Source organism: Gymnodraco acuticeps, unplaced genomic scaffold, assembly GCF_902827175.1.
Source record: "Gymnodraco acuticeps unplaced genomic scaffold, fGymAcu1.1, whole genome shotgun sequence".
NCBI classification, from domain to species: domain Eukaryota; kingdom Metazoa; phylum Chordata; class Actinopteri; order Perciformes; family Bathydraconidae; genus Gymnodraco; species Gymnodraco acuticeps.
In genome coordinates, this window is record NW_022989837.1 from 289,487 (window position 1) to 306,084 (window position 16,598).

Here is a 16,598-nt window from a genome sequence, read left to right on the forward strand (position 1 = left end):
CTACTAAGACAACTTTGATTTGCATCCAACCAACTTTATTATTTGTATTACATCTCCAGATGGTTGACGAGTGAAAGTTTCCACAACAATGTCCCTGCCCCTTAGCCTATCACGTACAATGTGTTGGAGCGCTAGCCAATAGGAGCTGTAGAGAAACTCCACCTTGAGGAAACACATGGATTTGAGCCTTTAGAGACCATTAACATGCACTAAAACATCCAGAACAGGAGAGGGAACACCCTAAGAAAGCATAATAGGGCCTCTTTAACGCATATTAAAGTAATTGCTAAACCCTTAATGTTGCAGTAAATGTATTTATCCTGATATCTTTTATTGTTAAACCCTTAAAGGTAGGGTAGGTAAGAATGGAGAAAGCAGCTCGAGTGGGCTAGAATTTGAAAGTACGTAGCCGAAAAACAATCTCCCACTTCCTCACAGAGCCCCTCCTCCAACACACACGAACGCGCACATGACCAATGAGGGCACGAGATCAGTTTGTGCCCAGATGGAAGGCTGACAGGCAGGTAGGCCATCCAGTTACTTTAGCCGGCTCAGATGATTGGTCGTGCTTTTTACAGTACCACGGCTTCCACAGAGCCAGAGTACTTAATATATTCATTGCTATCGGGATGTTAAGAGCATTCCATGGAATATAACAAAAAGTGTATCTCGGGCCGGGTTCTCAAACTTACCTACCCCACCTTTAAGTTAAAAAGTGACCCTATTCACCTGTAGTGTCTCGCCTTAAAGCCCAATGGGACATATATGTCACTTTTCAGATATTTGACACTAGGGGGGGGGTTACTTGTCAGATATGTGTGGTCTATTTAGTCTAAATTATGTTCCCCTTAATGTCCCCAAAAATAGAAATGGGTTTTTACAGCGCCACGGCTTCCACTGATGACCTTTTTTTATGTATTTATTGTCAAAGTATTTAATATATTCATTGCTATCAGGATGTTAAGAGCATTCCATGGAATATAACAAGTGTTTCTGAAGTGAATTACCTACCCCACCTTTAATGTTGCAGTAACTGTATTTATCCTCCTCGTCTGACTCATATATCCTTTATTGTTTGGCTGCAGGACGACAGCGCTGATCTCCGCTGCCAGCTGCACTTTGCCAAAGAGGAATTATCTCTGATGTGCAAGAAGCTCTCCAAGCTGGTGTCGGAGAGCGAGATCCTTCGGGAGGAGCTCTGCAGATATCAATCTCCAGAGGGCCGTCAAACCTCCGCTCACAGCAGGGAGGCCGAGGTCAAAGTTCACCTGAGGCTGGTGGAGGAGGAGGCCACGCTGCTGAGCCGACGCATCGTGGAGCTGGAGGTGGAGAACCGAGGACTGAGGGCGGAGATGAGCGACTTGAGGGAGAGAACAGGCAGAGGGGGCGAGGAAGAGGAGGAAATGGCGTGGAAGGAAAGAGAGGGAAGTTTGAAGCAGGTAGAGGAAGGTCGAAGCGATGTGGAGAATATTCAGATTACACGAGAGGGTCCTGTGGGAGGGGAGTGGGACCCTGCAGACGCTCAGGAAAACGACAAAACCCCCGACAGACGAGGGATGATGAAGGAACATGGAAGTCTTCTGGCTCTCAGGGATCACTGCTGCATGCTGGGCTCAGCCATCCTGCTCATGACGCCACAGAACAGCCACCCGTCGTCTACCTGTATTTCTCACACGGAGGACTTCGACATGAAGAGTTTCTACGATGCGTTGGAGCTTCTACAGGCCATGCTGTTGGCTTTCATCGGACACGTGGAGACGCTTCTGTCAGCGGAAGATTTGGAGAAAAAGGATGCTTGGGATTCCCAGACGTTGTCCTTTCTCTGCGGAGATTTTGACATCCAAGAGTCTCAAAGTAAGCAGGAGCTCGTGGAAGATCTCTGCACCTCGGAGGTTAAGGAGAGGGAAACACAAACCAGACAATCGACTTGTTTCCAGTTGGATCTGATGCAAAGCTGCGGGGACCCGAAGATGCGACTGTCCCTTCAAATTCTGAGGATCCTCCATCAGTGGTGCCAAGTCAAAGGACTGGAGGAGGGGAACGAGGTAATTCTTCTCTCCTTTTGCAGAGGTATACAACTTGTGTGTCAACTACAAATTCAATCCCCTTACATAATGTGCCATCAAGTTACAAAGACGAGAAGTATTTTTATAAGAAAGTTGGCACTAACCCAGCGAGACCTGGAAGATACCAGGAAACATTTAAACATCAATATTGCAAGCCATTGTTTATACTTAATTTAGGTAAGCTACAATTACAATTGCAAAACATTAACAATTACTCGTGCAACTCTTTCAAAAGGCAATGCATAATGAAAATCCAACCAATGGTGCATTCAGGTACTCCTAATGGTCCCATCTCCAGCGTTGGGAAGTCTTTTTTCTGAGTTGGTGTGTTCCTGAATGTGGAAACAACGAGGCACTATAAAGTTGTATTTCATTGCTTAGATTATTGATCTGTTTCCTTGCCTTTCCAAGTCCAGTTTCTGAGTCTTGTGAATGCAGCACTTGAGTCCCATCTGTTCCCCCTGATGATAAAGAAAGCTAAACTTAGTTGACATGTCCGCACCGTAATTTGGATCCGCTCCACATGTTTGTGGGTTCTTTGTTTGCAGAAGATATACCCATCCAAGTTTTATGAAAATCGGGACAATAGTTTTTATGTAATCTTTCGACAAAACGAGGCCAAAACATGAAGAGGTTCAACTGCATGCTATATTGTATCTCTAATTTCAAAACAAACTAAATAAATAAGTTTCTTTGCGAGATTTAACTTCTTCCACAACACCAGAACAAAGTGTTCTTGGTGCATTTGAGAAAGACCTTGACAAGTGCATTGGACTTTCTTTGACAATACTTTTTGGAAGGGGTTGAGTTACATTTGTGGTTCTTAAAGGTCACCGCGTTGTGCAAAATCCACTTCTCCATGTCTCTTCTACATCAACATGTGTCCCCTCTTCTTCATGTCTCTTCTACATCAACATGTGTCCCCTCTTCTTCATGTCTCTTCTACATCAACATGTGTCCCCTCTTCTTCATGTCTCTTCTACATCAACATGTGTCCCCTCTTCTTCATGTCTCTTCTACATCAACATGTGTCCCCTCTTCCTCATGTCTCTTCTACATCAACATGTGTCCCCTCTTCTTCATGTCTCTTCTACATCAACATGTGTCCCCTCTTCTTCATGTCTCTTCTATATCAACATGTGTCCCCTCTTCTTCATGTCTCTTCTACATCAACATGTGTCCCCTCTTCTTCATGTCTCTTCTACATCAACATGTGTCCCCTCTTCCTCATGTCTCTTCTACATCAACATGTGTCCGCTCTTCTTCATGTCTCTTCTACATCAACATGTGTCCCCTCTTCTTCATGTCTCTTCTACATCAACATGTGTCCGCTCTTCTTCATGTCTCTTCTACATCAACATGTGTCCCCTCTTCTTCATGTCTCTTCTACATCAACATGTGTCCCCTCTTCTTCATGTCTCTTCTACATCAACATGTGTCCCCTCTTCTTCATGTCTCTTCTACATGAACATGTGTCCCCTCTTGTTCATGTCTCTTCTACATCAACATGTGTCCCCTCTTCTTCATGTCTCTTCTACATCAACATGTGTCCCCTCTTCTTCATGTCTCTTCTACATCAACATGTGTCCCCTCTTCTCCATGTCTCTTCTACATCAACATGTGTCCCCTCTTCCTCATGTCTCTTCTACATCAACATGTGTCCCCTCTTCTTCATGTCTCTTCTACATCAACATGTGTCCCCTCTTCTTCATGTCTCTTCTACATCAACATGTGTCCCCTCTTCTTCATGTCTCTTCTACATCAACATGTGTCCCCTCTTCTTCATGTCTCTTCTACATCAACATGTGTCCCCTCTTCTTCATGTCTCTTCTACATCAACATGTGTCCCCTCTTCTTCATGTCTCTTCTACATCAACATGTGTCCCCTCTTCTTCATGTCTCTTCTACATCAACATGTGTCCCCTCTTCTTCATGTCTCTTCTACATCAACATGTGTCCCCTCTTCTTCATGTCTCTTCTACATCAACATGTGTCCCCTCTTCTTCATGTCTCTTCTACATCAACATGTGTCCCCTCTTCCTCATGTCTCTTCTACATCAACATGTGTCCCCTCTTCTTCATGTCTCTTCTACATCAACATGTGTCCCCTCTTCTTCATGTCTCTTCTATATCAACATGTGTCCCCTCTTCTTCATGTCTCTTCTACATCAACATGTGTCCCCTCTTCTTCATGTCTCTTCTACATCAACATGTGTCCCCTCTTCCTCATGTCTCTTCTACATCAACATGTGTCCGCTCTTCTTCATGTCTCTTCTACATCAACATGTGTCCCCTCTTCTTCATGTCTCTTCTACATCAACATGTGTCCGCTCTTCTTCATGTCTCTTCTACATCAACATGTGTCCCCTCTTCTTCATGTCTCTTCTACATCAACATGTGTCCCCTCTTCTTCATGTCTCTTCTACATCAACATGTGTCCCCTCTTCTTCATGTCTCTTCTACATGAACATGTGTCCCCTCTTGTTCATGTCTCTTCTACATCAACATGTGTCCCCTCTTCTTCATGTCTCTTCTACATCAACATGTGTCCCCTCTTCTTCATGTCTCTTCTACATCAACATGTGTCCCCTCTTCTCCATGTCTCTTCTACATCAACATGTGTCCCCTCTTCCTCATGTCTCTTCTACATCAACATGTGTCCCCTCTTCTTCATGTCTCTTCTACATCAACATGTGTCCCCTCTTCTTCATGTCTCTTCTACATCAACATGTGTCCCCTCTTCTTCATGTCTCTTCTACATCAACATGTGTCCCCTCTTCTTCATGTCTCTTCTACATCAACATGTGTCCCCTCTTCTTCATGTCTCTTCTACATCAACATGTGTCCCCTCTTCTTCATGTCTCTTCTACATCAACATGTGTCCCCTCTTCTTCATGTCTCTTCTACATCAACATGTGTCCCCTCTTCTTCATGTCTCTTCTACATCAACATGTGTCCCCTCTTCTTCATGTCTCTTCTACATCAACATGTGTCCCCTCTTCCTCATGTCTCTTCTACATCAACATGTGTCCGCTCTTCTTCATGTCTCTTCTACATCAACATGTGTCCCCTCTTCTTCATGTCTCTTCTACATCAACATGTGTCCGCTCTTCTTCATGTCTCTTCTACATCAACATGTGTCCCCTCTTCTTCATGTCTCTTCTACATCAACATGTGTCCCCTCTTCTTCATGTCTCTTCTACATCAACATGTGTCCCCTCTTCTTCATGTCTCTTCTACATGAACATGTGTCCCCTCTTGTTCATGTCTCTTCTACATCAACATGTGTCCCCTCTTCTTCATGTCTCTTCTACATCAACATGTGTCCCCTCTTCTTCATGTCTCTTCTACATCAACATGTGTCCCCTCTTCTCCATGTCTCTTCTACATCAACATGTGTCCCCTCTTCCTCATGTCTCTTCTACATCAACATGTGTCCCCTCTTCTTCATGTCTCTTCTACATCAACATGTGTCCCCTCTTCTTCATGTCTCTTCTACATCAACATGTGTCCCCTCTTCTTCATGTCTCTTCTACATCAACATGTGTCCCCTCTTCTTCATGTCTCTTCTACATCAACATGTGTCCCCTCTTCTTCATGTCTCTTCTACATCAACATGTGTCCCCTCTTCTTCATGTCTCTTCTACATCAACATGTGTCCCCTCTTCTTCATGTCTCTTCTTCATCAATATGTGTCCCCTCTTCTTCATGTCTCTTCTACATCAACATGTGTCTCCTCTTCTTCATGTCTCTTCTACATCAACATGTGTCCCCTCTTCTTCATGTCTCTTCTACATCAACATGTGTCCCCTCTTCTTCATGTCTCTTCTCCATCAACATGTGTCCCCTCTTCTTCATGTCTCTTCTACATCAACATGTGTCCCCTCTTCTTCATGTCTCTTCTACATCAACATGTGTCCCCTCTTCTTCATGTCTCTTCTACATCAACATGTGTCCCCTCTTCTTCATGTCTCTTCTACATCAACATGTGTCCCCTCTTCTTCATGTCTCTTCTACATCAACATGTGTTCCCTCTTCTTCATGTCTCTTCTACATCAACATGTGTCCCCTCTTCTTCATGTCTCTTCTACATCAACATGTGTCCCCTCTTCTCCATGTCTCTTCTACATCAACATGTGTCCCCTCTTCTTCATGTCTCTTCTACATCAACATGTGTCCCCTCTTCTTCATGTCTCTTCTACATCAACATGTGTTCCCTCTTCTTCATGTCTCTTCTACATCAACATGTGTCCCCTCTTCTTCATGTCTCTTCTACATCAACATGTGTCCCCTCTTCTTCATGTCTCTTCTACATCAACATGTGTCCCCTCTTCTTCATGTCTCTTCTACATCAACATGTGTCCCCTCTTCTTCATGTCTCTTCTTCATCAACATGTGTCCCCTCTGTGGAAAGAGACTCTGAAAGTTTCAGGAACAAAGATTCTCTCTCTTTTTGATCCATTTCTATAAAAACATGTCTGAAAATGAGCTGATCAGATTTTGGCCACTTGATGATGTCATAACGATGTGTTGTCTTGTGTAACCATCAGCCAATCAGCAACCAAGGTAACCCCCCCCCCCCCCCTTATCACCTGAATCTCCTCCTAGAGCACCATTGAGTTCTTTGTAACCAAATGTCTCTCAGAGGGGCGTGGGGAGGGGCTCCTTATTTTCATCTAAAGTAACAGACAGAGAATCAGCACTTTGGAGACAGGGCTGAAACAGAGGGGATTATGGGTAATGCTGCATCTTTGGTGTTTCAGCCAATCAGAGACAGGTTCTGTATATATCTGAGACCTGTGATATATTGATGAAAAACAGTATGATAGGGGGCCTCTAAATCAGCACATCGTCTCTAAATATATCTGTTTTTCTTTACAGGGTGCCGACAGAACCAGGTCTGTGCTGCAGGGTCTTCTTCAGGACCTCGCTGCAGAGCTTCAGGACGAGCTGATTGATCTGGACGGCGAGGCGAAGGCGACACACAGCAGGGCAGCCGAGGTAAACACACTGTCGACTCGGCAGGAGTGTGTTTCTCCTGCTGGGATCCGTAGAGCTCTCACGATGATCCGTCTCCCTGGCCTCGGCTCACTCGGCATCATGAAACAGACTCAGGACGGAGTATTTAGGCTAATCTCTCATCGGGGCTGCAGCCAAACGGGACAGGCGTGATCAGATCTGCTGCAGGCAAACACTCTCTGCATCGCACCGTGCAGGAGAAGTGAGCTGCAAATGCAAAAGTTCAAATGCACGACAAAAAGTCAATTTCATCTCATATTTGAAATGTCGGCACTGCCAAGTTTTTAGTCTTTTTCTTTCTTTGCACAGCATGATCAGATCAGGGCCGGATTTAGTTCTTTAATGTGTGTTTTTTCTCCTTATTCCACTGACTGTAATCCTTCTTGAGGCGCATTTAATATGCCAGGAGTCTTCAGTCTGTACTAATGGTGGGTGGCTTTTCCATCAAAGGTCTGCAATCAGAGCTAGAAATGAACCCGTTCAAGTACAACAAGTCGTGCAAAATGTTTGCAATATAAGTGGATAACAACGCACCGTAGAAACATGTCCACAGATGGTGGGACAGAGCTGATGAAATGGCTGATATAACTGTAAACAAAATAGGCAGAAGTGCTAATAAATAGTTTCTACAGCTTTCACATGGGCACCCATTCTGGATTATGAGGTCGGGTTGGTGAAGATCTCCCGGGCTTCCGGCGTTCCCGTTTAAATGTTGTTTTCGTGATTATTTCCCTGTAGATCGGCTTATCTTTTAGTTTGCATATTACAGGGTGCAGCCTTGATATCAACATCCATCTGAAAATGTTTCTCATAAATCTCCAATAAATCAGAGTTGGCACTCTAATGATACAGAACAGCCAAAACAACCTAAAATAATCGTCAATGTAATGCTGGGATTCTGGGTAAAGTCTTGGGATGTTTACAATGAATTGTAGGCGTAAAAAGGCCTTAAATTTGATTTTATACGTTTAAAAATAACTACTACTGTCGTGTTCTTCCATCGATCCAGTACGACGTGCATAACGTTGGCTTGTTCACTATCTTAGTCGAGTACATCTTATCTTATTTGGCTATTCTTAATAGCTTCTCTTAATAACTGGACTTAAACTCCCACTGTACATTTTGCATTCATATTCAATTTAATATTGAATAATCAATTTCTTGCACAATAATATCCTGCATTATACTTGTTACTGGAAATGTGTACTTCCACATGTATATTTTCCACATGTATATATATATATTTTTTTTACTTTTTAATGCTATTTTATTTCTATTTCAGAAATATTTTGGACTGTTTATTTCTTGTGTCTTAATTTCTCTTATGTACCTTGCCTTGTCAATACAATTCCTATCCATCCATCCATCCATCCATCTATCCATCCATCCATCCATCCATCCATCCATCTATCCATCCATCCATCCATCTATCCATCCATCCATCCATCCATCCATCCATCCATCCATCCATCCATCCATCCATCCATCCATCCATCCATCCATCCATCTATCCATCCATCCATCCATCCATCCATCCATCCATCCATCCATCCATCCATCTATCCATCTATCTATCCATCCATCCATCTATCCATCCATCCATCTATCTATCCATCCATCCATCCATCCATCCATCTACCTACCTACCTAACATGTGTTCTGTCTTTCCTCAGGGTGGCATCTCTCACCATGAAGCTAACAGGTGAGTAGTGTTTATCAAGCGTTCACATATCTTTAGTCCCTAAAGTCCTCCAGTTCTGATCCATTCGTGTTTTTCACAGAACCTGCATCTCTAAAAGACTCAGGCGTCCGTTTTCTCCACGCGGCTGCAAGAAGAAGAAGAACTGGTGTTATCTGAGTCCGGATGCCGAGCAGCTGGACCGTGAAAACCCTGTGAAGACTTGGGATCACCTCATCATGCCGCGTAGCTTCCCAGACTTTGACCTCGAGAAGATATCTGCGGGGAGAAGCCACACCGCCCCGGAAAAGTCGACTCAACGCATCTACTTCAGCCCACCGTCGGCACGAAGGGTCCATCAGGCTCAGCTGAAGCACAACCCCGAGTCCGTGACCTCCATCTCACCCTGGTGCTCGAACCTCAGCGACGACATGAAGGAGATGACGGCAGGTTGGAGGTCGGATAGGAAGGTTCAGTATCAGGATGTCGATGTTGCTTGTTCCGGCACTCAGACGACCAAGAAGCCGAAGATGGTGAGCGTCGCTCTGCAAACGGAGGGTGTGGTTAGCGTCAGGAGTCCGACTCGAGGCCTGAGCTCCTCTCTGGTCTCCAACAGATCGAACCACATCTCCACCTCGTTGGATGGAGTCCCGGGAAGAATCAGATCCACCGCATCGTCCTCTTCGCCAAAGCTGTACCGGAGACACTCTACATCTGGAGTGTCTTCTTCCGCCAACTCCTCGTCTACTTCGTCCAGAGATCGAGGCCTGTGGAGCCCGAACTCGCAAAGCAACACCAGCCTCACGTGGACCAGGCAAAAACCCGCATCAGGAAATAACCCCGGGGCCAAGCCTCCCACTAAACCTGCAGCCGGTAACAGGTACGCAGAGATGGCAAAAAGTACACACATCCTTTACTCAAGTAGACAGATACTCGTGTTCAAAAATACTCTGGTGAAAGTAGAAGTACTGACTAAACTTCTTTACTCAAGTCAAAGTACAGAGGCTTTGAAATGTACTTCAGTAAAAAGTACCCATGACTAGCAGCTGTTTTAAAGAGTACCTGACCTCCCTTTATATTAATAGAACAATAATGTCATTGTTAGCTAATGAATGTTTCCATGCTGAACAACGGCAACATGACAACGTTTTCATTGGTCCCTCTTCTTTAGAGAAGACCAGGAAATGATGGATACACGGATCGTGTTCAAATCAATAGGCACGCAATGACTCTAAAGAATAATGATCACGCATCAAACACACATTCAGACTAAAGGAACCAGCCTGTTTGGAAAATGCAGGAAGTAGTGGAGTAAAGTACTGATACCAGAAAAATGTACTTAAGTACAGTAACTAAATATTTGTACTCCACTACTTCCCACCTCTGCAGGTACGGCATGGTGACGGAGTTCCTGCGCAGGGTGAGCGGCCGGGTGGAGAAACCGGTGCCAGGGTTAGCGCAGAAGACGAAGACCGGGTTGAAAAACCTGGAGAGGATCCCAACGAGGCCTCCAGCCGCCGCTTCGCTGCACAGGAACGACAGCGTGACCCGGATCGTCAACCAGAGGTTCATGAAGCAGCGAGAAGAGAAAAGTGGCGGGATGAACCACGGCGTCCGACAGAGTCCGAGCACCGGAACTTCAGAGGTGAGCAAAACAGTCATTTTCCGTGCTGTAGTTCCTTTATAGCCCAACGTTAGCAACCTTTAGCTTAGCGTTGGTGACGTGAAGTCATGTGACCGTGCTGTAGTTCCTTTATAACCCAACATTAGCCACCTTTAGCTTAGTGGTGGTGACGTGAAGTCATGTGACCGTGCTGTAGTTCCTCTATAGCCCCACATTAGCCACCTTTAGCTTAGCGGTGGTGACGTGAAGTCATGTGACCGTGCTGCAGTTCCTTTATAACCCAACATTAGCCACCTTTAGCTTAGCGGTGGTGACGTGAAGTCATGTGACCGGGCAGTAGTTCCTTTATAGCCCAACATTAGCCACCTTTAGCTTAGCGGTGGTGACGTGAAGTGATGTGACCGTGCTGTAGTTCCTTTATAGCCCAACATTAGCCACCTTTAGCTTAGCGGTGGTGACGTGAAGTCATGTGACCGGGCTGTAGTTCCTTTATAGTCCAACATTAGCCACCTTTAGCTTAGCGGTGGAGACGTGAAGTCATGTGACCGGGCTGTAGTTCCTTTATAACCCAACATTAGCCACCTTTAGCTTAGCGGTGGTGACGTGAAGTCATGTGACCGTGCTGTAGTTCCTTTATAGCCCAACATTAGCCACCTTTAGCTTAGCGGTGGCGACGTGAAGTCATGTGACCGTGCTGTAGTTCCTTTATAGCCCAACATTAGCCACCTTTAGCTTAGCGGTGGCGACGTGAAGTCATGTGACCGTGCTGTAGTTCCTTTATAGCGCAACATTAGCCGCCTTTAGCTTAGCGGTGGTGACGTGAAGTCATGTGACGTGCTGTAGTTGCTTTATAGCCCAACATTAGCCACCTTTAGCTTAGCGGTGGCGACGTGAAGTCATTTGACCGTGCTGTAGTTCCTTTATAGCGCAACATTAGCCGCCTTTAGCTTAGCGGTGGCGACATGAAGTCATGTGACCGTGCTGTAGTTCCTTTATAGCCCAACATTAGCCGCCTTTAGCTTAGCGGTGGCGACGTGAAGCCATGTGACCGTGCTGTAGTTCCTTTATAGCGCAACATTAGCCGCCTTTAGCTTAGCGGTGGCGACGTGAAGTAATGTGACCGTGCTGTAGTTCCTTTATATCCCAACATTAGCTGCCTTTAGCTTAGCGGTGGCGACGTGAAGTCATGTGACCGTGCTGTAGTTCCTTTATATCCCAACATTAGCCGCCTTTAGCTTAGCGGTGGCGACGTGAAGTAATGTGACCGTGCTGTCGTTCCTTTATATCCCAACATTAGCCGCATTTAGCTTAGCGGTGGTGATGTGAAGTCATGTGACCGTGCTGTAGTTCCTTTATAGCGCAACATTAGCCGCCTTTAGCTTAGCGGTGGTGACGTGAAGTCATGTGACGTGCTGTAGTTGCTTTATAGCCCAACATTAGCCACCTTTAGCTTAGCGGTGGCCACGTGAAGTCATGTGACCGTGCTGTAGTTCCTTTAGAGCCCAACATTAGCCGCCTTTAGCTTAGCGGTGGTGACGTGCTGTAGTTGCTTTATAGCCCAACATTAGCCACCTTTAGCTTAGCATTGGGGACAATGTTTGTGAACAGCAACACTTTATGAAAACATCTGTTTAATATATTTCTTTCTGACCAGGAGGGAAACTACGACTGCAGCTCCGGCGGCTCGTTGACTTTCTGCTTCGCTCGTCCGTCCCGCTCGTCTCAGAAACAAACGTTGAGTCAGAACAAACTGCAGAGACAGAGATTCTCCCCGCCATCGAGCGTCGCCGCTGACTGAATGAGAAACACGGAAACTTCTGGGAAACTGAGAGCGGGAAGGAAATTTAAATATAATATCCAAAAGTCAACCTGTTTTTCTCAGGATGGTGGAACTGTGTGGGATGTTTTAGGAATTTTATCTCAGTATTTATGTTTTGGTGCAATTTATACATTTATCTCTTTACAAATGAACAAATCTTCAATGGCAATGCATAACAGTGTTTTCACTTTTTCTAAAACTGCTTTTGCACTTATATTGTAAACTGCAAATGTACTTTATATTATCCTTGTAGTATTTCATAGGGAGTAACCTCATGTATTTATTGAATAAACATTTAACATCTGATTAACAGGATGAACTGTGATGTTATTCATCTTCATCGTGGATGGATAAAGAAATGTCGGGACCCTCTGGCCTTGACCTTCAAAATGTCACTAAAAAAGACACATACGAACCTAAAAGAGACTCCAAATGCATTCAAAATGATTTAAATGACAGCAAAACAACAACAAAATAGACAAACTCATCACAAATGACGTTAAATTACTACAAAGCGATATAAAATACCAAAAAGAGACGAAAAATTACCAGAAAGAGACAAAATAGGACTATTAAGGGTCATACAATTACCATAAAAACACACAAACCCAACACTCAAAAAAAACATCTAGAAAAAGACACATTTTTTTACCAAAACGTTCAACACGAGGGCAAAGTGACTCAAAATGACTAGCCACAGTGTGGCTGTGGGCCCTTTGTCTCTTAAGCTAATCTGCAGAGCCTTGTTTACTGTGCAGAGATCAGCTGTTACGTCAAATGCTCAAAAAAGAAGAGTGAGGGCTGAGTCGATAATGAGATGAGATTTCCTCTCCTGTCAGATCCTCTCTGAGATCAGGAGCCTCTCCACTTTCTCTCAAAACACATATAAATAAACCTGAAGTAGTTTCCTGACTTTGTGATTTTAAACGTGAGATGGTAAAGATTTTTCTTTGAGTGTTGAAATATATTTTGGTGGCGCCTGGCAGCAGCTGTCTGTCACACAATAACACAGTGTCAAGTTTCTGCCACGCACACACACAAAGAAACACACGCACACAGACACAAAGAAACACACACACAAAGAAACACACACACACAGATACAAAGAAACACACACACACAGACACAAAGAAACACACACACACACACACACACAGAAACAAACACACACACACACAAAGAAACACACACACACAGATACAAAGAAACACACACACACAGACACAAAGAAACACACACACACACAGAGAAACACACACACAAACAGAGAAACACACACAGATGAAACACACACACACAGACAGGCAGAGAAACACACACACACAGAGGAACACACGCACGCACACAGTTATTTCAATGTTCTTTGTTACTTCTTTAATTAAATAGGGGGAGGGGCGAACATATCAAAACGTTAGTATGTATAGTACTTTATAGTAAGTTGATTTGGATACAAGCGTCCTCTAAATGAAATGAAATGTAAAAGTATTTCTGATTAAAGGAGTGGATTATAAAGTCGTGGCATTAGAAGAAAATGCCTACATTTAATTCCAACATAGTCAATATAATTAGTTTAGATTTTTAGCATTATGATCTTGCACATTGATCTGAAAAAAACATTATTTATATTGTTATTATTTATGTATACTCAATTATATACAATAGATGTTTTTAATTAAAAATGGGTAAAAAGGAGAGCAGAAAGGGGGAAATGTTTGCTTTCTTTTATATAACTGGTTTCCCTGGTTAATTTAGTGCAATTTGTAAACTGAAAACCAATAATTATACTATTAAAGAATAACTTAAATTGCACAACCTCTGAGAAATACTACTTGTATTTAAAGAATAAGAAAAATGGATGTGCAACAATGGGTGACAAACGGTTTTAATTCAGTTTTTTAACATGCAAACTTCATTATGAGTCCTGAAACTAAAAAAGAACATATTTGTGTGTTTTTAAATGTATTCCACGATTAAGAAATATATTTTTTTTTAATTATTATTAAAATACAGGGTGTAATTACACTCCCGGCCTACAGGGGGCGCTGCAAAAATCTTTTATCTCCGCTGATTTTCCTGCTTTAACACGAGCGGGATAACAACAGAGCCAGGCAGCTGCACACAGACACCGGATTCTGATGAAGTATTATCACATACATTGAAGTTATTCACAGATTAAATGGAGCCGGTTTTCCGGAGGTTTCACTCGTTTGACTTTGAGTCTGATCAGAGGTTTCAGGAGGGGCTGAAGGATTTAAATAAAACCTGCAGAGAGGAGAAACTGCTGCAGCTGAAACTCTTCTTCTACAACAGGTAGGAAACACCTGGGAGGAAACACCTGCAAGTACTATTCATTTATTTAGTACTAATTATGCAGAAAAATACTTTCTACTTGCAAGGAATCTATTGGCTAAAAATGTATTTAAATCATTCATCTACGTTGGTGTTTGGAGCATAACATATACAAATATAAAATATAAGAGGCAAAGTAATGCAACATTTAAGAACTTAACTATGGAGAAGAAAACTACAATAACAATGAAAACTGCAGAGGAGAAGCTCTTCTGCACCTGAGAGGAAATACCTGCATTTACTAAAGTACTGCCAATAAGTACACATATTACTGTCTTAATTACTCTACTGCATGTTTCTGACAGCTTCAGTTACTTTATACATTCAGATGTCTTCACTTGTAAGGAATCTACCTTGGTGTTTGGTGCTTAACAATATATAAAAATATAACAAATAAGAGGCGAGGTAATGCAACATTTAAGGACATAACTATAGAGAAAAAAGACCCCCCCCCCCCCCCACACACACACACACACACACACACACACACACACACACACACACAGAGTGCAGTAACTGACTAAATGTGATGCTTGTCTGCAGTTGTGTGGAGCCCATCGACCGGACGAGATACAGAGAGTGGAGGAAACACCAGGACTCTGAGAACAGGGAGGAGCAGAGAGGAGGAACATCAGGAGAAACATCTAGAGAACCTACAGGGACATCTACTACAGGAACATCTGGAGAACCTACAGGGACATCTACTACAGGAACATCTGGAGAACCTACAGGAACATCTAGAGAACGTAGAGACACATCCACAGGAACATCTACAGAAACATCTGCCGAACCAAGAGAAAGATCCACAGGAGCATCTGGAGAGACGGAGGAGAAGCAGCTCTCTTTTGTCGAGGTGATGCAATTCGTTCAGGCGGGACAGGAAGTGCCCGGAGCCGCCAAACTGGAAATAAAACCAACGAACAAGAGTCCCACTGCCTCTCAGATGGAGAGGAGGCTCAAACCCTGGGAGACGTAAACAGTTTACGAGTGACTTTGAAATCAGTATTTTTGTTATGAAGCGTGAACTTGTCCGACTCAATGACATGTAAATATTGTAAATAGAGATCAGGTGTCACCTCAGAATAATTATTTACTGAATAATAATTGAGCTTCTACTTTCCATTTGTATTTTACACGAGTGTTTCTGTCTCAAGCAACCTTATATAATATTTCTACATTGAAGAGAAAATAAAGCAAATAAACTGACAAAGGCACAGAAAATAACACAAGATGACTATTCAGAGACCAAATGACCCTTCAAACAAATGCGTTCTCCTTCAATCATGCCTCCATCTTAAACACATGCAGGTGTGACCCATGGATGTATAATAAGAACTGGATACAGCGTCGGAGGCGGGGCCTCGTTCTTTCCTATGAGAGCTGCTCATTGGTGCATGAAGGCACTTTTGACAGAGCGAAACGTCACAAATTACCCATCATGCCTAGTTGTCAGGGCAGAAGAACCCGTAATGTGCGCTCACAGAGCATGCGTCCCTTAAGCCCCGCCCCCGGAGCTCCCACTCTCGGCTCAGTAGAATGAATGGAGACAGAAAATAAATCTAGATTCGGCTTTTAGTGCATTTTACAACTTTAAGGACCGAATGATTATAATAATGGCTATAAAATAGTTCATACTGGGTAGTTTATTTAAAAGTATCTTATATACCTTAGTATTGGACGTCTCTCCAATGTTAGTCAATGGGGAAAAGTCTTTCTGGGCCGGGTGACGTCACGGACTGATACGGAAATTGTAGTACCGCCGTTTGGACACTACGAATATTTTCATCAGAGTCCGTCGCACTTCCTGGGGGCTTGGTGTGACTCGGGGTGTTTATCAATGTCGACAACGCTTGATTGGCACATGTCTTCCGAGTCACTTGCTTCAGAAGCGAGGCAAGAATCCTTCCTAGCCTCGGAAAAAACGAAGAATGGTGGAACAGGCTAACAGGTGTGTAGGTGTGCGTCATATGTGAGGCCCCGCCTTAAATAGAGCGCAATTTCCGTCAAAGATTTTGAAATTGGTCCGTGCGCAAAGCATTGTGG

General features: G+C 43.6%; 2 protein-coding genes across 3 annotated transcripts in view; one reads left to right on the forward strand and one right to left on the reverse strand.

The window, feature by feature from the left end:
* The window catches only part of LOC117558983, a 30,938-nt gene extending 18,426 nt beyond the window's left edge, over nt 1-12,512 (forward strand). Inside the window, exons 5-10 of the mRNA XM_034235558.1 lie at nt 1,086-2,045; nt 6,948-7,067; nt 8,759-8,787; nt 8,867-9,643; nt 10,153-10,408; nt 12,042-12,512. Of these exons, the coding sequence (XP_034091449.1) occupies nt 1,086-2,045; nt 6,948-7,067; nt 8,759-8,787; nt 8,867-9,643; nt 10,153-10,408; nt 12,042-12,185 (2,286 nt within the window). The 3' untranslated portion in view covers nt 12,186-12,512. The remainder of the gene's footprint in view (nt 1-1,085; nt 2,046-6,947; nt 7,068-8,758; nt 8,788-8,866; nt 9,644-10,152; nt 10,409-12,041) is intronic.
* Nucleotides 12,513-14,072: 1,560 nt separating this feature from the next.
* LOC117559017 (DNA (cytosine-5)-methyltransferase 3A-like) overlaps nt 14,073-16,598 on the reverse strand; it is a 58,767-nt gene continuing 56,241 nt past the window's right edge. For both annotated transcript variants that reach the window (XM_034235666.1, XM_034235621.1), the window contains one exon: nt 14,073-15,154. In XM_034235666.1, coding sequence (XP_034091557.1) covers nt 15,076-15,154 — 79 coding nt within the window. In that variant the 3' untranslated portion in view covers nt 14,073-15,075. The remainder of the gene's footprint in view (nt 15,155-16,598) is intronic.